At 31.1% G+C, this 20,251-nt stretch overlaps 1 protein-coding gene across 4 annotated transcripts in view; it reads left to right on the plus strand.

Moving 5' to 3' along the window:
• Positions 1 to 2,839: 2,839 nt before the first annotated feature.
• LOC127731265 (tRNA N(3)-methylcytidine methyltransferase METTL2-like) overlaps positions 2,840 to 20,251 on the plus strand; it is a 107,536-nt gene continuing 90,124 nt past the window's right edge. For 3 of the 4 annotated variants that reach the window (XM_052240312.1, XM_052240311.1, XM_052240313.1), the window contains exons 1-2: positions 2,938 to 3,084; positions 18,958 to 19,189. In XM_052240312.1, coding sequence (XP_052096272.1) covers positions 3,063 to 3,084; positions 18,958 to 19,189 — 254 coding nt within the window. In that variant the 5' untranslated portion in view covers positions 2,938 to 3,062. Of the gene's footprint in view, positions 3,085 to 18,957; positions 19,190 to 20,251 lie in introns of all 4 variants that reach the window. The other variant, XM_052240314.1, reaches the window with a different exon arrangement.

The following is a 20,251-nucleotide window of genomic DNA, read 5'->3' on the forward strand; positions in this document are numbered from 1 at the left end:
ACCAAGGACTACTAGCGATTACTTACATGTCAGCTCCAGGGCTCAATTAAACTGATCGAAAGATCATGTCTTCGTGAAAATCAACCACAATCCCTGCCGTTAGGGGTTTAGTTGTAACAGTAAATTCGGTCCGATAGTAAAATGTGTTCCCAAGACATTGTTTGATATGTAATGAAGTCCATGACCATAATTTTACTAGAAAAATAAGTCCCAGGATAAATGTTCCTAGGAAAATAAGCCCATAGCTAGTAAAATATGTCTGGCACTGATTTTCAAGGGACTTAATTACTTTTCTAGTAAATTATGGTTATTATGGTTATGGAGAGTTTTTCGTGCATATTTGGGACAATTTTCAAATTTGTATCGAACTCTTCTGAAAATGACTGAATTATAAAGATAAAAAGTCCTTGTTATCAATTTTTCCTAGGAAAAAAAAACTCCTTTTAAAATTTCAATTCTTAAGACATTCCTTAATATTAATCCAACTGTGTATAGTTATTACTTCATTATTACTTCAAATAAAAAAAAACAACAATTTTTAAGTAATAAAAATCATAAAGTGTGTGATATCAATTTTCCTAGGAAAAAGTCCAATGTAATTATTTTGAAATGCACCCATATTTTAATAAAATGATGAAAGATTAGTGTACAACTGTTAAACAAAAATATTGAAACTTCACAAGTAAACAATCCCATTGTTTATATGTAAATATTTTTCCTAGTAAAATAGAGGACATGGGCATTTTTACCTAGGAATATTAAGTACACGGACATTAATACCTAGGAAAATTTATCTGTGGACATTATTTACCGACATCGCTCTAAAAATACTAGTAAATTGTGTAACCATGGACTTTTTATACTAGGAATTGGTGTCCACCCGGACACATTATTACCAGACCTGATTTATCTCTTTCATAGTATCATGCAATTAATCATAAATTATATGGGAAGAGCATATCCCGTATCATGCCAAAAACAAACAATTACTGGTTTTAGAATAAATATGTTTATTTTCGGTGCAAAGACCCTATGAGTGAATCAGTATTAATTCCCACAAATGTCAGAAAGTATGTATTTTGTTAATAGAATTAAAAGAAGAATAAGAATATTTATTGTTCCGAACAATGGCCATTGACGGAAAGCATGACATTAATTTACAAATGTTCAAACTATTTTTTTACTTTACAGAATGAAGATACTTGAATCTGTATTTTTTTCTTCTCTTGATGTGCGTATTCCATATTAAAGCTGCTTTATATAGTTATACAGTATTATGTATCTTATATAGTTAACTGTATTATGTATCTTATATAGTTAACTGTATTATGTATCTTATATAGTTAACTGTATTATGTATTTTATATAGTTAACTGTATTATGTATCTTATATAGTTAACTGTATTATGTATTTTATATAGTTAACTGTACTATGTATTTTATTTGTTTGTATTTTTTTCTATCGTATGAATAGTTTGTGAAGGCCCCAGGGAAGATTAACACCTTATTGTTAAGTGAGCTACCTTCGTTAAATAAAGAATTGTATTATGTATAGAGCTAGAAAACCTCACACGACTGTTCTGCTACGACATGCATACCAGTAGAATGAGGCAGATGGCAGGGTAGGGGCGAGGGTGTAGTGACAGTTTATGTAGAAGCATATTATTTATTAAAAAAATAACGACAATCCGGCTGGCTATTTACCTACATGTATCGTTTATTTTGGCCATTTTACAGCATAGTGCTTTAACATTCTATTTTCCTGCATATTTACCGCATAGTGCTTTAGTGTACCTAAATTTTAAATATATCTACATATTCTGCAGATGAACGCATATATCCGATATTAACAGTATGTCCAAAATATAAGACATTAACATTTAGTGCTTACCTATAGACTGCTATAAAGCTAATGTATAGAATAGAATAGAATAGAATAGAATATTTTTATTTCCCAAATTACAGGGCCCATAAAGGGCATAAAATCAGATACAATTGATTTACATAATTGGTAACAACAACAATAATAGTCACTTGAAAATATATATTTAGTATATTAGCATTGGTCAGAATCAGAGCCAAAAACCACATATATTGTGAATAAAAGAATAAAATTACATTATATGCATTCATTCTCAAATCATTTACTTGACTTAGTGTCAATATGCATACCTGATCTCCTTAATTCAAAACAGTCACAAATATAACAGCCCAGTTTTTCCATAAGAGTTACATTTTCTTGAGTCAAGAGCCATAAAAATTTAGAAGATTTATTTAAATTTTTAAAATTATAACAATTGTCAGATATGTATTGAAAAAAGTCTTCCCTTTGAATATCATAAAGAGGACATTCTAACAAAAAATGAAGCTCATCTTCAACTTTACCAAGTGAGCAATTTGAATATAATATGTAAATAACACTTGAACACAGTATATGTGCAGCACGCTTTTACCGTTACCGTTATATGATATATATATGCATGAATTAGTGGATTAGTGGCACGTTCCTTTGTGTGTAATATGAGTTTTTAGTGGGTGCGGGTGTATATTTGTATATAGCGCATTAGCCATTCTTCTATGTAGGAGTGCGCCGATCTAGAACGGCGATTCATACCTGTAGAAAGAAAGAACGATTATCATTATTTACACACACACAATGATATACTATGATTTTGTTTCGAAATGAAATATTACATGTTCATATAATTATAAACCTAAACACTTTCTTTATCTTATATAAATTATGTACATTTTATTCTAACGATATAATAGGCTGAAAATATTACAAACTATTACAATCCGGATTTTCCTCACATTTACTCCGTTCAGGTCCTTTTTTTATTATTGCGCAAGTGGATCCCTGTCCAGTCATGTCTCCGCTCCCTCTACTTCCACAGTGAGTTAGATACCATACTAACATCGATATTCAACCAAAGACTAATTTGCAAAGTGGCTAGGCCTAAATATGAATGATACTGGGGACAAATTCACGGATTTATCAGCTGAAAACGTAAAGGAAAAACGCCCACAATTCGGAAACAGAAACCTTGAAAATCAGGATAATGTGTTTGAACACAATGCATGGTAAGACAACAAAAACCAAAAAAATAAAATAGAAAGAATTGTACAGATCGGAAAAAAAACAATTAATTTCGCCATAGGCGACAATGATAGCCTTTTTCCAGATAAAGACTTTAGAAAGTTTATTTTTCTAACGAAACCTTGCTACAAATAAAGAAAAATTATTCGGACGGTATTTTTTGGTAAAAAAAATATAGGTTCCCGTGGCTTTTCTTAACGTAAATTGTACTTATCTCCCTTGCCTATCAATTTTGCACTTATAAACACGTCTCTCATCCTAGCGTAGAAAAGACACCTGAGATCCATTAGGGCTAAGGAAAATATATTATTTTGCCTTTGGTATAATGCAGAGTGCACGAAGTCTCTAATAATAAAAAATAACGGATGCACATATTGACCAATCAGGATTAGCCATACTCTTAATTCTGAATACCATGTTATCTTCAAAAAATGGCTGTGCCCATAATATTTAATGGTTGATTGTAACCTTCATTTACAGTTGCAATCACAACGATTTCCTGAGAACTTCCTAAAACTCAATATGAATCCGAGAACCGATAGATTTACCCGATAATTCCATTTTATATGGCGTAATACTGCTTTTATCGCAGTCATGACCAGTCAGGGGAATCACTTATTTATGAGTGATTTCTTAAATCACTAATTCAAGTAACATTTTGTCCAGAAATGTTGGAAGTGAGAGTTGCCTTTTTTTAATAATCACCTATTTAAGTAGTACTAATAAATCACTAAACTAGGTGATTTATTTTCATTGTAGCTTTAAATATATAATACTATATAGATATAAGAAGATGTGGTATGAGTGCCAATGAGACAACTCTCCATCCAAGTCACAATTTATAAAAGTAAACCATTATAGGTCAAAGTATGGTCTTCAACATGGACCCTTGGCTCACACCGCACAGCAAGCTAATGTATAAAGGGCCCCAAAAATTACTAGTGTAAAACCATTCAAACGAGAAAACCAACGGTCTAATCTATATAAAAAACGAGAAACACTTATGAACCACATAATTTTTGTCTCGCCTTGACAGAGTCAAAAAGTGAGACATAGGTATGCTGTTTCCAGCGGTGGCGGCTTCAACAATGTATTAGTTTGTGATTAGGTCTAGTTCATGGTGAACCACTAGTGGTAATTCAATGATATTTGGTATGCAGTTGTATTAGCATTGGCACATCTCATTACCATGGAGATTATTTGGCCCCGCCCCCTCAGTCAAGTTTTGCCTACAGTACAACCTGTGACTTCCTCTTAGTTATGTCCACCCTCTTGTTCATGTATGGTCATCATCAAATGGTGGCCAATTATTGGGGTATTCAATCTTGAGATGTTGGCCATTTATTGGGGTCATAAAACATAGGTTGATGTTTTATCTAATTATGTTACCTGTTGAAATCAATCAGGGTTGAAGTTTTCAGCTTGTATGTTTCATTAAAATTTACCTGTACAGGTAACTCAGGTTTCTTCTCAAATTGACATTTCACCTTCCTTGAAAATGTAGAATAGAATGTTTGTTTTAGTCTTTGTTAATTCATATCATCATGGTCATTTGTTGATTTTTCTGTCTTTAAATTTACATATTTCCCTTTTTTCTAATGTTTTTATTTTTTTATGTTATTATTATTTTTCATTTGCCAAGAAATATATCCTTTGTGTGATTAAAATTTAATAAATTTTCATTTATCAAGGCTTATGAACAATTTCCTAAACTTAAAAATGAAATATATATGTTATAAAAAGAAAATATTTCAAGATCTTTCTCTTATATATTCAAACAATTGTCAACAAATTATTTGTGACTTTTTGTCCTGTGACTTTTTGTCCTATCAAATTTGTGACTTTATGTCCTGTGACTTTTTGTCCTGTGTCTTTCTGTCTGTTTACCTATTAATTAAATCACTTTTTGTTCTGTGTATTATATTGTCGAAACTGCAGGACTGGCATATGCATGATACATATTCTTGGTATACATTTGCAAAGAATATTTCACTCAACTCAGGCCTTTTAGATAAAGTTAATAATTGCACGGACTTGAATGAATTAGATTCTTTAAAGCCCTTGATTAAAAATGAATTTTAAGAAAAAAAATAAGAATATTTTTGAAAATAAATAAGAATATTTTTTCAAATAGAATAAAAACTTATGATGAAAACAGTAAACTCAAATGCTTCACTAAGTAAAGAATTAGTGGTCATAATTTAGAAATAGAAAATGGTGAATAAAAATTCCTAGAAAGAATTGTTTGTAAAATTAACATAACAACATGAACAACTTAGGGATAATCTATTTGAAAATTGTTTACCTTCTCATAATAATGTCTCTGACCAGTTTATGAATAAAATCTTGAATCTTATGAATAAAATCTTAACCAAGAACAAAAAGTAAAAGAAATGCTAAACCTCTATAACCTGGAACATGTTTAAAATACTGGCTCCTTTATAAAAGAAAGTCATTAGAACTGAGGGCAGAAATCTAATAACTTTTTTCCATGTGTTTTGATTTCTTATAGAATTGTTATTTCTTTGCATTATAATGTTTGTTTTGGTTTTTTTTTTGTCAGAAACTTGATTAAATTGTAATATGTTTATATGACAATAAAAAAATTATCAATTTTTTCTGTAATGAATATTTTGAATATACATGTATTATCATGATTATTCAATAGAGAAATAATGAATTGCATAAATTTTATTTAGAATAAGTCAGAAAGATAATCTTAAACATTTGTTAAACAATGTTAAATGCAGTAAGTTTTAACAATTTTGAATTTAGAAAATTAATTTGAGAAACACCTTTTCAATGGAAAAAGGCAGGCGTTGTGAAAGTTTGCATTATATTAGAAGATGATATTCATTTATTATTCACTTGCCAAAAAACACATGTAAAAAATAACTTAAATTGATAGAATTATTTAAAAGTTATAACATCAACATGATCAAAACAAACATTTGCAAACAGTCATGAGAAAATTTTTACAAAAAAAAAGTTAGTAAATTAAGCTATATATTCAACTAGTTTTATTATTTCATTTTATTTTAGAATTTTATTGTCATAATCACGGTTTTTAAATTTGACAAACACAAAAAGTCATATATTTTCCCTGAGACACTTTACCTGTAAGTTATGTAATTTTAACACTTCAATGCAGTCATGATTTCTCTTTATCCTTGACTAGTTTTTGATTAATACCTTGTACATGTGTATTAATTTAGCAGCAGGGGGTATAATGATGGACATTTAGGGCCATCATGGTGACCATATTTTTTATGGCCACCATTAATAAGATAATGTCACAGGTAGAACTGTACTATCTTGAAAACTATAATAGATACATTGTAGAGAGAAACTTTCAATTGCAAAAACTGATCAGCAAGACATGTTCTACAAATAAGTCTGCATGGTTGAAATCCTCAGTCGACTCCTTATTAATGTTATTGCCCTTTGATGACGATTTGGCCAGCCTGCGACTTTTGTCGTAGAAAGCTCAACATGAGGATAGTGATCCAGCGGCGAAGATTAACTAACTTCTTAAAAACTTAATATTTCAGAAGGTAGAAGACCTGGATGCTTCAAACTTTAATTGTATATAGATGCCTTATGATATGAAGTTTCTGTCTGTCATATGTCCATTGTCCTTGACCTCATTTTCATGGTTCAGTGACTACTTGAAAAAAAGTTAAGATTTTTTGTAATGTTAATTTCTCTCTTATTATGAGTAATAGGATAACTAAATTTGGTATATGCGTACCTTGCAAGGTCATCATGCCTGTCAGACAGTTTTCACTTGACCTCGACCTCATTTCATGGATCAGTGAACAAGGTTAAGTTTTCGTGGTCAAGTCCATATCTGAGATACTATAAGCAATAGGTCTACTATATTTGGTGTAAATAATGATTGTAAGGTGAACATGTCCAACTGGCAGGTGTCATCTGACCTTGCCCCCCTTTTTCATGGTTCAGTGGTCATAGTTTAGTTTTTTTGTTTTGGTCTGTTTTTCTAATACTGTATGCAATAGGTCAACTGTATTTGGTGTATGGAAATATTTTACGATGTTCATGTCAGTCTGGCAGGTTTTATTTGACCTTGAACTCATTTTCACGGTTCATTGCTCAATGTTAAGTTTTTTGTGTTTTGGTCTGTTTTTCTAATACTGTATGCAATAGGTCAACTATATTTGGTGTATGGAAATATTTTAAGATGTACATGTCAGTCTGGCATGTTTTATTTTACCTTGACCTCATTTTCACAGTTCATTGCTCAATGTTAAGTTTTTTGTGTTTTGGTCTGTTTTTCTAATACTGTATGCAGTAGGTCAATTATATTTGGTGTATGGAAATATTTAATGATGTACATGTCAGTCTGGCAGGTTTTATTTGACCTTGACCTCATTTTCATGGTTGATTGGTCAATGTTCAGTTTTCCTGGTTAACTTTTTTCTTAGATACCTTAAACAATAGGTCTACTGTATTTGGTGCAAGGAATGATTTTAAGGTGTACATGTCTGTTTGGCAGGGTTCAATTGACCTTGACTTCATTTTCATGGTTCATTGGTGGGTATAGAATTTCCATGGTTTGGTCTGTTTCTTTTATACAATAAGCAATAGGTCATCTATATTCTGTGTATGGAGGGATTGTATTAAAGGTGTACATGTATTTCTGGCTTGGTTTATCTGACCTTGACCTCATTTTCTTGGATCATAAATGTTAATGTGATACTTGTAGTAAAACTTTATATGTAGGACTATCAACATAAAATCAATGGTCAGTAAATTAGGTGAGACATTTCAGCGTGTGCACTCTTGTTACCAATATTTTTAACCGGATTTTCGAAGGATATATCGGTTATTAAAATGGTTATATACGGCGGGCGGCTCTGGCGGCTGCCAAACAGCGTCCGCTCAATAACATGAAAACGCTTTAACAAATTTTCTTCAAATTTAAATATGTTGTTTCCTGGGACCTAATGACATGAATGAAGGTCTCTATTAATTTTCAAGATTTTAGTATATCTCCTTTGTGAGTTATCTTCATTTTTAATATCCAAAAGTAGAATTTTTAAATATTTTACTGTTGTTATATTTTTATGATTTGTCTTATCTCAGAATAAAAATTGGAGTGACAGATTTATTTGAAAATTATCTATTTCCTAAGTGGTAATGATTATAAGCTATATCATTAGACATTTTGAAGATTATTACATTATTAATTATGTTAGAGTACAATGTTAAACAACCATAGTTCTGTTCAATTAGATATTATAAATATTTCAGCATATGATAATGATTTATTTTCATTATTAATTAGATCTTTGAAATATTTTAGCATATGATAATCATTGGAGTGACAGATTTATTTGAAAATTTACTGTTTTCTGATTGAAATATAGGGGAAGTCCATTGGGGTAACCCTTACCCCCCTTTTTTTGATAACTTGTAAACGGTCAAGATTCCCACCCAGAAACCATATATATTCTAGTATGGGACAATATATCAAATCAAATGAAATATAGGGGAAGTCCACGGGGGTAAACCCTACCCCCTTCCTTTTGAAAACTTGTAAACAGTTGAGATCCCCACCCCTAAACCATATATGTACTTGTATGGAACAATAAATTAAAGCAAATTAAATTTAGGGGAAGTCCCCTGGGGTCACCCCACCCCATCCTGTTTAAGAACTTGTAAACCGTTGAGATCCCCGCCCCTAAACCATATATATTCTTGAATGGGACAATAAAACAAATCAAATGATATATAGGGGAAGTCCAGGGGGGTAACCCCCACCCCCCTTCTTTTTGATAACTTGTAAACAGTCGAGATCCCCACCCCTAAACCATATATATTCTTGAATGGGACAATAAAACAAATCAAATGAAATTGAGGGGGAGTCCCCTGGGGTCACCCCCACCCCCTTTTTTTGAAAACTTGTAAACGGTTTAGATCCCCACCCCTAAACCATATATATTCTTGTATGCAATAAAACAAATCAAATGAAATATAGGGGAAGTCCTTGGGGGTCAACCCCACCCCCTTCTTTTTGATAACTTGTAAACGGTCTAGATCCCCACCCCTAAACCATATATATTCTTGAATGGGACAACAAAACAAATCAAATGAAATATAGGGGAAATCTATTTGGGTAACCCCCACATTCTTCTTCTTGAGAAATTGTACACTGTTGAGATCCCCACCCCTAAACCATATATATTCTTGTATGGGACAATTAAACAAATCAAATGAATTTAGGGGAAGTCCACGCACTGAGTCCACGAGGGTAAACCCCACCCCATTCTTTTTGAAAACTTGTAAACGGTTGCGATCCCCACCCCTAAAACATATATAATCTTCTATGGGACAATAAAACAAATCAAATGAAATAAAAGGTGAGTCCCCTGGGGTAACCCCCAACCCCTTTTTTGTGAAAACTTGTAAACAGTCAAGATCTCCACCCTGAAACCATTTTTCTTCTTGTATATTACAATAAAACAAATCAAATGAAATAGAAGTCGAGTCCCCTGGGGTCTTTTTTCTGATTGAGTTATTTTCCTTTGAACAGAAATTGTTAATTATATGCATTAAGTTTGATTACACTAAGCCTTTATAGAAAATTTTCACCTGTTTATAAGTCCTGTAATCAGTTTACTAAACATATGGTTAATGTTTTATCTTGAGTGACAGATTTATTTGAAAATTTTCTGTTTTCTAAGTGTTGATGATTAAAAGCTATATAGTAGTAAATATAGTTAGAAATTTACTGTTCATTATTAGACATTTTGAAGATAATTACAGATAAGTTTTATAGATTTTTAAAAGACATTGTATTAATGATAAATACAATTTTTTTTTCTTTACTTTAGTTAATTGTAAATTGTTTGTTATTCTGTAAAAACTAATTTTCTGAATGCTATATATATTTTTTTGATTAGGTGAACTCCTTTTAAAACTTAGCTTAGATTGTCTATTAATAAACATATATTTAGATTTCTGATTTTGGGCCCAGTTTTCAAGTTGGTCCAAATTAGGGTCCAAAATTAAACTGTGTTTGATTTCAACATAAATTGAATATATATAGGGTTCTTTGAAATGCTGAATCTAAACCTGTATTTATTTTCATTATTAGTTAGATAATACCACATGGAGGTACTAAGGGTCCTAAATTAAACTTTTGTTTAATCAACAATTGAATTCTTGGGTTCTTTGATATGCTGATTTTAACAATGTTTGAGTGTTAAATCATATCTAATTTAAGAGAACTAAGTCATCACTGGTTGTTGTTATTATACTATTGATTATAATTTGAAAAATTACATCATATCAAATTTTATAGAACTTAGTCATCACTTTATTCATTATAATCTTATCTATTTATCAAGTTTGAGTTATTTCCCTTTGCACAGAAAGTATATGGACAAAATTAAATTGTGTTTCATTTCAACTTAAATTAAATATATATAGGGTTCTTTCAAATGCTGAATCTAAACCTGTATTTAAAAATTAGATTTTTGGGCCCAGTTTTCAAATTGGTCCAAATCAGGGTCCAAAATTAAACTTTGTTTGATTCACAAAAATTGAACTTATGTGGTTCCTTGAAATGCTGAATCTTACCATGTATTGAGAGATTTTGGATTGTGAGCTCCTTTATCAAATTGGTCTACATTGTGGTCCAAAGGGTCCTAAATTAAACTTTTGTTTGATTTCATTGAAAAATGAATTTTTGGAGTTCTTTGATATGCTGATTCTGACAATGTACTTAGATTTTGGATATTGGACCATAGTAGGTAATAAGATAAATGTCCAATTTCAAATATTTCAGTTCTTTGACCACATTCATTTTGTGTCACAAACCTATGCTGTGTCAAATATTCAACCACAATCCAAATTCAGAGCAGTTTTAAGCTTAAATGAAGTGTCCATACTTGCTCAACTGTTCAGGGTTTGACCTCTGCAGGAAAATCCGGTTTGCTGTCACTCTGACAGCCTCTTGTCTGTTTTTGCCTTAGATCTTAAAAATTATAATAGATACATAGAAACTTAAAAAAGCAAAAATGATCAGCAAGACAAGATCTACAATTAAGACAATATGGAGGAAATCGTCCGACTTATATGATAAAAATTATAATAGATAAATAGACACTTTAAATCACAAAAATGATCAGCAAGGCAAGATCTACTAACAAGTCAAATTTTGCCGATATAGTTAGTAGACTGTCACTCTTTATAGAGGGGATGGACAGGGGGGGGGGGGGACCTGGGAGTAAGGGGGCGGGAACCGGGAGTAAGGGGGACGGGAACCAGGAGTAAGGGGTGGGAACTGGGAGCGAGCCGGGCGGGAACATGAAGAATTCGAGGAAACAGGGAAACCGATTCAGTGCTGTATTCAACAAAAATCTTACACGATAAAAGGTGTTGTTATTCTTAATGACCATCTTATTGCATTTGGAGATTTATTGCAGAAGATTGCATGCGAAAAAGATTGTTTCTTGACTTTCCGTATTGTCCATACCGTATTATATCTGTATCCAACAGGCAGGTCTAAAAACCAGGACAGTTATTTTCGATATGTTTTCATCTGTTGTTTTACTCAACATATTGTTAAAATTTAAACTGTATGATAAAGAACAGGATAATTACTTACATAATTGCAAAGTTTTTAAAATTAAAAAAAATTATGCCATATGCCAGGACAGTTAAATTTTAAGAAAAATATGTCGGAAAATGCCGAGAAAATTTTACTTACAATTGAAATAATTTCTCCAAAACAACTGTCTGGCATACCTTTTTTGTACTATTATAAAGTTTAGGGAATAATAATTTCAAAAATTTATAACTTAATATTTTTTGTGTCTTTTAAAGGTAAAAAAATCTGCCAGGACAGTAGCCTATTACATTGAAATTTTGTTGAAATTCGCTCAAAATAAAAATATAAAGTTGAATTTCTTCTTCAAAATGAATGTCTGGTAAGCAAATTTTTGTTCATTGGAAAGTTAAGAATATAAGATTTATGAAAATATAAAATTTTATGGACTTTTATTTCGTTAACACAAAAAAGTCTGCTAGGACAGTAGCCTATTACGTTAAATTTCTGTATAAATGGAGGAAATAAACGTTTCTTTAATACGATTGTCTGGTATATACTATTTTGATATTATTATTAATTACAGACACAATCATAAAAAAAAATCAAGAAATTGAATACTTTTCACTTTTAAAGTAAAAACAAATCTGCCAGGACAGTAGTTTATTATGTCTTAACTTTGTGAAGAAATTTGTTTCAAATCGAAATACAAAGTTCAATATCTTCTTAAAAATAATTGTCTGGAATGAAATTGTTATTTCGTTTTAAAGTGTTTAGTTCTACATTCGGAAATATGAAAATCAATCTATGTATTTATATATAAATCTGTCAGTACAGTAGATTATTACGTTTAGATTTTAAAGTTATCTTTATTTTTTATTGGTGTTAATTGTAAAGTTTGAACAATAAATTATAAGAAAATATAAAAATTTTCATTTGACATGTTTGATAATACCTAAAAAAATCTGCCCGAACAGTCAGCCTATAGCTAAATATTTGGTTGGCACGATCCAAACTTTACGACAAGTCTTTTCATCTGTGTATTTGTGTATTTTGTTAAGTCATCCGTAAACCGAGCATTTAGAAAATTTTATTTTCTAAATTAAATCGCTAATATCTTGAAAAAGTAAGAAATAATCAAAATGAAATATTCTAAACTCTATCAACAAATTATCAGATTTTTAAGTTTTTAAAACCAGAAAGTTGTGCTCACAGAAATAAAAAAAGGAGTTTCAAAAGCAACCAAGTTTGTAGTTTTAAACTTCCAATATTTTCATGTCAAGTCTCCACTTTTCCCCTAATATCATGAATATCTTTTTTGTTTTTCAATTTTTGTTTTCAAATTTATTAAACTATATCAGGAAATAGTTAAGAAAAATAATTCACTTATTGGTTCAGAAATATGTTCAATGAATAAAAAGAAGTTTCAAAGGTAAGGAGGGGATCGTACCTTGTTTATTGTGAAAAACAAGCCGTATAGTGGACTTTCCAATATCTTGCATTATATGTTTCTGCTGACCATGACATGCAAACTTCAGTATAGATAAGATGTTCTGGTTTAATTAGTTTTCCCATAGTTATGGACATTTGAACTTAGAAAGTTTGACCCTATCAAGTATGCAACTTGTGATCGCAACTCCTCTGGCATGGCTATCTGGATACACATAAAATCCAGTAGGTTGTTAGAACTTTGTGATGAGCCTGGAGGTAGAATATTCTGGTCCATTGAGTTTTCCCCGAGTTATACCCATTTGGAGAATAATTTTAAGCTTATCCAGTATGCACCTTGATCTATCTTGACATCGCAGCTCCAATATTGACAGGGTATTTTGGATACACATGAAAATTAGTAGATATTTTCGATAGAATGACACGGTCCATCGAGTTTTCCCAAAGTTATAACCCTTAAACTTAGATTTTTTTTATTTATATCCCTGTGCATCTTGTCATTGTCACTCCTCCCGTATGGTATTCTAGATACTTGTGTGCATGTGACTATGTTCATGTCCATTGAGGATCATTGAGACTGGTTGGAGAAAAGGAGGTATGTTCACAGTTCTAGATTTTCTTGTGTGAAGGAGGAAAAGAGGTATAGCTGAACGAAATAATAAGTTAAAGGAGGGAAGTGGGAGTCAAGGGGGAGGGAAGCGGGAGTCAGGGGGGAGGTTAGCGGGAATTGAATACCACCTGTCCACCCCCTCTTTATAGCAGTGATTGCCCTTAAATGAGGATTTTTTTTACCCTCTTTTGTGTTTTGAGCAAAAACTAAAGAAGATAGAGAGAAACTAAACAGACTCAATGATCAGCATTACAAGATCAACAAAACAGAGATTTATTTCATGAATTCTATTCTTGTCGACAATGTTGGAGAGTGTCCTTTGTTGAATATGCACATAGCGGTAGACCAAGGTGAGCGACACAGGCTCTTTAGAGCCTCTAGTTTGTTATTGTTCACATTTTCAGCATAATTGTAGTCAGTGCCATTATAACAACCATGATAACCTGTAATTAATTGACTTTTTTTTTTATTAGTTTATTTTTTTGATATAGTGTATAAACTTTCTTGTTGCTAAATTTGTCTTCTTGTCCCTAAGTTTTTTCTTCTTCTTGCTATTTTTTTCTTCTTGTCACTAATTAGTGAGACCACAAAAAATGTAGTACATCAGAAAAACTAGTGAAGTAAAGTAAAGTGATTAAAATTAGGCTTTTGTCTCGCCCTACAACAGAAGTCACAGAATGTGATACATAGGGATTATTATCCAAAAGAATTGCATAAACTATTTGTTTAAAGTAATATATTTTAGAAGATAGAAGACCTGGTAGGGGTGTGGAAATATTTGTTGTGAGCACTTGTCCCTGGGCAAGTTAAACTGTAAATTTTACTTGTCTAGAAAAAAGTTAATTGCCCTGAATTTCCCAATAAATAAAGTATTTTACTGTGAGCTTGTAAGATTCTTAAAATAGAAAAATAAAATGATGTGATATGATTGCCAATGAGACAACTCTCTACCAGAGACCACATGATGTAGAATTTTACAACTATAGGTCACGTTAAAACTATTTTGTATCACATATAAATGATGTTTGTGATATTTTTTTTTGTATAAATAAAAAGAGGTATGGGGTTAACATCAATCGTTTGTCAATGAGAGTATGAACCCAAAAGGAAAACAACCGAAAGACATCTAGAGGGTAATTTGCAATGTTTTGTCCATTTCCCCAGACACCTGTTTAATTTTACTGTTTTCTTCATCTGACAAGCTTGGTGTTTTGCAAAACATTGATTTTGGTGTCCCTTCTATTTATCAATTTGCCAAAAAATAACTCAGACTTTTGATCTGCAAGTTGTGGGTGTTTCCTACAAATTGTGCAAAAATTTGATTTATTTTCAAAAGTTTCTTCTTTGAAGCGCCACGATGTCTGGAATTCTCGCATCTGTTTTTTTTTTATATTCCTTGTCTTTCTTCGCCCGTGCTTTCTGTTTTTTACTCTACTCGTCATTACTATTTTCATTATTTTAGTCTTGATTACCAGGTCTAGGTGTTTTTATCAGGTATTATATGGCTAGCTGTTTTACTATTTATTCTAACTTCAAGATATCTCATATAATATATAAGATATCTTATATAATCAAGCTTTTATAAGATATCTTATATACTTTATAAGATATCTTGTAAACTTTATAAGATATCCTATATACTTTATATATAAATAAGATATCATATACTTTATAAGATATCTTCTAAAGTTTATAAGATATCTTATAAAGTATATAAGATATCTTATAAAGTATATTATAATAATAATAATAATAATAAATTCTTTATTTAAAGAGGGTAAACTCAGTTAGTTACAATAAACTAATCTTCCCTGAGGCCCTCACATACAAATTACAATACAATCAAAAACAGATATTTACACATAGTTAATTTACAGTCAATTAGTTCAATGTAATATTACTAACACGATAAGATATGAAGGCTGTTCAAGATGCACATGTAGTCAAAAAATCAAATAAAAATAAAAATAAAAGAATATACAAATACATTGTAGAAAACATAATCTTATCAGGACTGTGTTAAGTACTTCTTGATACTTTGTTTAAAAATATAAGTGTTTTGAGCTTTACGATTTTTGTGTGGTAGTCCATTCCATAACACTGATCCAGAATAAACAAAAGATTTCTTAAATAGCTCAGCTTTGGCTTAGGAACTATCAGATTACCTTGAGTGACACCTCTCAAGGAGTAAGGATTATTATCTGATTTCAGTTTAAACTTTTGAACTAGGTACATTGGTGCTTCCATACACATACATTTATGTAGAAGTAAATATTTGTGGTATTTGATTCTATTGTCAACTGTCATCCACCCAAGTTCTTTAAATAAGGGGGCTGAGGGGGATAAAGGATCTGCATCTAGAATTAATCTTGCTGCCCTTTTTTGGAGTTTTAAAATTCTTGTTATCCCTTCATTTTTACATTCACCCCAAATAATACAACAGTAGTCAATTAGGGGCAGAATATACCCATTGTAATATGTTTTCCTTGCATTTATATATAAAAATTTCTTTATTCTAGAAAGAAGGTATATTCTGAATGATATATTAGCACAAACTTGGTCAATTTGATTTCTCCAGTTAAGTGTGCTGTCAATTTTAACATCTAATAATTTTTCACATGAAGAATTTTGTAATACTTTTGAATTTATTATCAAGTTTGGTTGATAAGTCTGAATTGATAGTTTCTGCTTTGTTCCAGTAACCAAACATTTTGTTTTATTTGCATTAATGAACATATTATTCACTTTGCACCACTCTTCAACCCTGTATAAATCTTCTTGAACATCATCAATGTATATTTTCTATGTTTTTCCCTGATTTATGAAGAGTGGTGTCATCAGCATATAGGTCTGTTTCACAATTTTCAATGCATAAGGGAAGGTCGTTTATAAATAGCACAAACAATAGAGGACCAAGTATAGAACCTTGGGGGACACCAAATTTTACATGTTGTTGTTCAGAGTAAACATTACAAATGTTTACCTGCTGTTTTCTGTTATTCAGGTATGACTTGAAAAAACTAACAGTACTAGTAGCCTCACTAAATCCATAAATTTCAAGCTTTAAGCAAAGAATGTCATGATCTACCAAATCAAAAGCTTTTAAAAGATATCTTATAAAGTATATAAGATGTCTTTTAAATATTTTTTATATAAGATATCTTATATACTTTATAAGATATCTCATATATTTTATTAGATATTTTATATAGTTTATATGATATCGCATAAAGTTTATAAGATATCTTATATTATTTATAAGATATCTTATAAAGAAAATTATATGAGATATCTTATAAATTATATGAGATATCTTATAGATTATATGAGATATCTTATAAACTATATAAGATGCCTTATAAACTATATGATATATCTTATAAACCTTATAGGTTGCAATTCTGTAAAAACAGACGATGCAATTTCCAATAGGAACTCCCTTTAGGGCTAAAACTGTATCACTTTTACTAGGAAGTTTCGTAAAAAATTATATCCTAGAATGGAAAGCTCATATGCACAACTATTTTTTTCAAAGGTCAAAATATAGGGCTGTGTGGCATATTTTCAACATTTATATGCCCTGAACTTCTAAGAGTTAAAACTTATACTAAAATTCTGTACTACCCCTCACTTCACTTTTGGTCTTCCACAGATTTCAATTTGGCCGCTATTCATGTGTATTTATACTGGTAACATTTCCAAGTTATGTCTCTACCAGATGAAACATAGAGATCATTTCTTGGAACCAGTAGGTAAACAAAACAAAATATCTATGAATATTATATATCTTCCCAAAAGAGGCGTGGATAATCTCTATCGGTCTAATCTGAACCACTGCGTTCACACTACAAGTAAAATGCAATCAATCTGACCTAATAACCAGTGAAAGTGTAAACACTGTGCATAAAAAGAAATATTTAATCAAATTAATGTGTTGATAATGGATGAAGTTATTGTTTCACTTAAGCTTGAATTACAAGTTCAAATGTCGATACTGTTGTTCTTATAGTTTTCGTTAATTTTCATGTTGGTCATCCATTTGTAATAAATTACACTTGTAATTTTGCCTCCATACATGCGCACAAATTATTTTGGATTCAATCGTACTAGTTTAGATCAATCTCTGCAAGTAATTTTTTTGAGAAAATTAAAGGGAGATTATTCAAACCTTATAAGAAAATATGGACATAACAAATTTATTCCTTTAAGTATATTTTTATTTACTTCTTCAAATAAATAAAAATAACTTGTACAAATTGTACCCCTGACTGTAAGTGTTACTCTTGACTGTCCTTCCGTCTGTCTGTCTTTCAGTCCGACCGCCTGTCCTATTTTCGTTTACGCACTGTTACTTAAGTTTTCTCATCAAATCTTATGAAATTCATACACTATGATAAGAACCACAACACCTAAACAGAGTTCGAATTTGGGTTGTTAGTCATTTACCATTCTAGAGTTATGCCCCTTTTTAACTTGGAAAATTGCAAAGCTTAAGCGGGGGGAATACGTGTCCTCAGACTCATTCTTCTTTTATTAAAGACAGTGTCTTTTGATGGTATCACGCAATATACATGATATAGCCATTTCATTTTACATGGGGGTAAACAGGTCATATAGGAATCCTGAAAAGTGGAATTCTTCTTCTATTTGTGATATTCTGGGTTTTTTCATTGTTATTCATTAAAAGTGGGCAGTAGCGAATAGAATGAAATAAGAGTAGCATTTTGCATAATAAGCAGTCAACTGATTGACATACGGGAACTACTTAAAAATCCGTGTGAAAAAATGCAGGTTTATTGTGAGTATTATTTCAATCTCAAGTTGTTATTAACATCGTTTCAATTGTTGATATAATAATGAAAAGTCGACTGAACAATGCCTAGTCACCACATGTCAATGTGAAGAAAGTAGGCTTCAACAAATTCTTATCATTGTTTTTTTTATGTTTCCACATTTTGATGACTTTCATTTTCACATTTGTGCATCTTCTCGTAAAATGCTTATATTCTTACGTCATTGTTGAATGACGTCATTTACACCAATTGACCTCGACTAACTCATTCATAAAAAGCATAAGACGTGGGAGTATGTTTGGAACAGCCCAAACAAATAATGATGTTGCCGATCAGCTGACAAACAATATATTTGTATTTTACCACAGGTGTGCACTCAAGGCATTTGCAGAAAGTCATATTAGAATCTTGTTTCAATTTGTGTTTTCAGTAAACAACTTTAAGAAGTGTGTCGATAATAAAATTCTACAATGGTTATTAAGAAGATCATTTGTAAGATGCCTTCATGTTCTTCAGTTTGGCATATCACACTCTCATTGGACACACCCTAATGTTTACTGGTCTTACAGTCAGAGGTCATTTCACAGTAAAAAGATCCAAAGACCTGTGGGTGGAGGGAGGCCTTTAGTTAATCAAGATGATATTTTCAAATGTAATAATTGGTAAGGAGCACATCATGGATACGTCTATTTAACAGTGACACACTACAACATGTACAATACACATCTACAGATCTATCTAACAATGACATACTACATTAAACATCTACAGACCTGTCTAACAATGACATATTACATTAAACATCTACAGACCTGTCTAACAATGACATACTACATTAAACAACTACAGACCTGTCTAACAATGACATACTACAATTAACATTTTCAGACATATCTTACAATGACATACTACAATAAACATCTACAGACCTGTCTAACAATGAAAAACTACATTAAACATCTACAGACCTGTCTAACAATGACATACCACATTAAACAACTACAGACCTGTCTAACAATGACATACTACAATAAACATCTACAGACCTGTCTAACAATGAAAAACTACATTAAACATCTACAGACCTGTCTAACAATGACATACCACATTAAACAACTACAGACCTATACGTCTATCTAACAGTGACACACTACAACATGTACAATACACATCTACAGATCTATCTAACAATGACATATTGTAATAAATATCTAAAGATCTATCTAACAATGACATATAGTAATAAACATCTATGGATCTATCTAACAATGACATACTACAATACACATCTATAGATCTATCTAACAATGACATACTACATTAACATCTACAGACCTGTCTAACAATGACAAACTACAATATACATCTACAGACCTGTCTAACAATGACATACTACATTAAACATCTACAGACCTGTCTAACAATGACATATTACATTAAACATCTACAGTCCTGTCTAACAAAGAAATATTACATTAAACAACTACAGACCTGTCTAACAATAACATACTACATTAAACATCTACAGACCTGTCTAACAATAACATACTACATTAAACATCTACAGACCTGTCTAACAAAGAAATATTACATTAAACATCTACAGACCTGTCTAACAATTCAATGACAAACTACATTAAACATCTACAGACCTGTCTAACAAAGAAATATTACATTAAACATCTACAGGCCTGTGTAACAATGACATACTACATTAAACATCT

The sequence above is a fragment of the Mytilus californianus genome, unplaced genomic scaffold (genome assembly GCF_021869535.1).
Source record: "Mytilus californianus isolate M0D057914Y unplaced genomic scaffold, xbMytCali1.0.p SCAF_2, whole genome shotgun sequence".
Taxonomy (NCBI): Eukaryota; Metazoa; Mollusca; class Bivalvia; order Mytilida; family Mytilidae; genus Mytilus; species Mytilus californianus.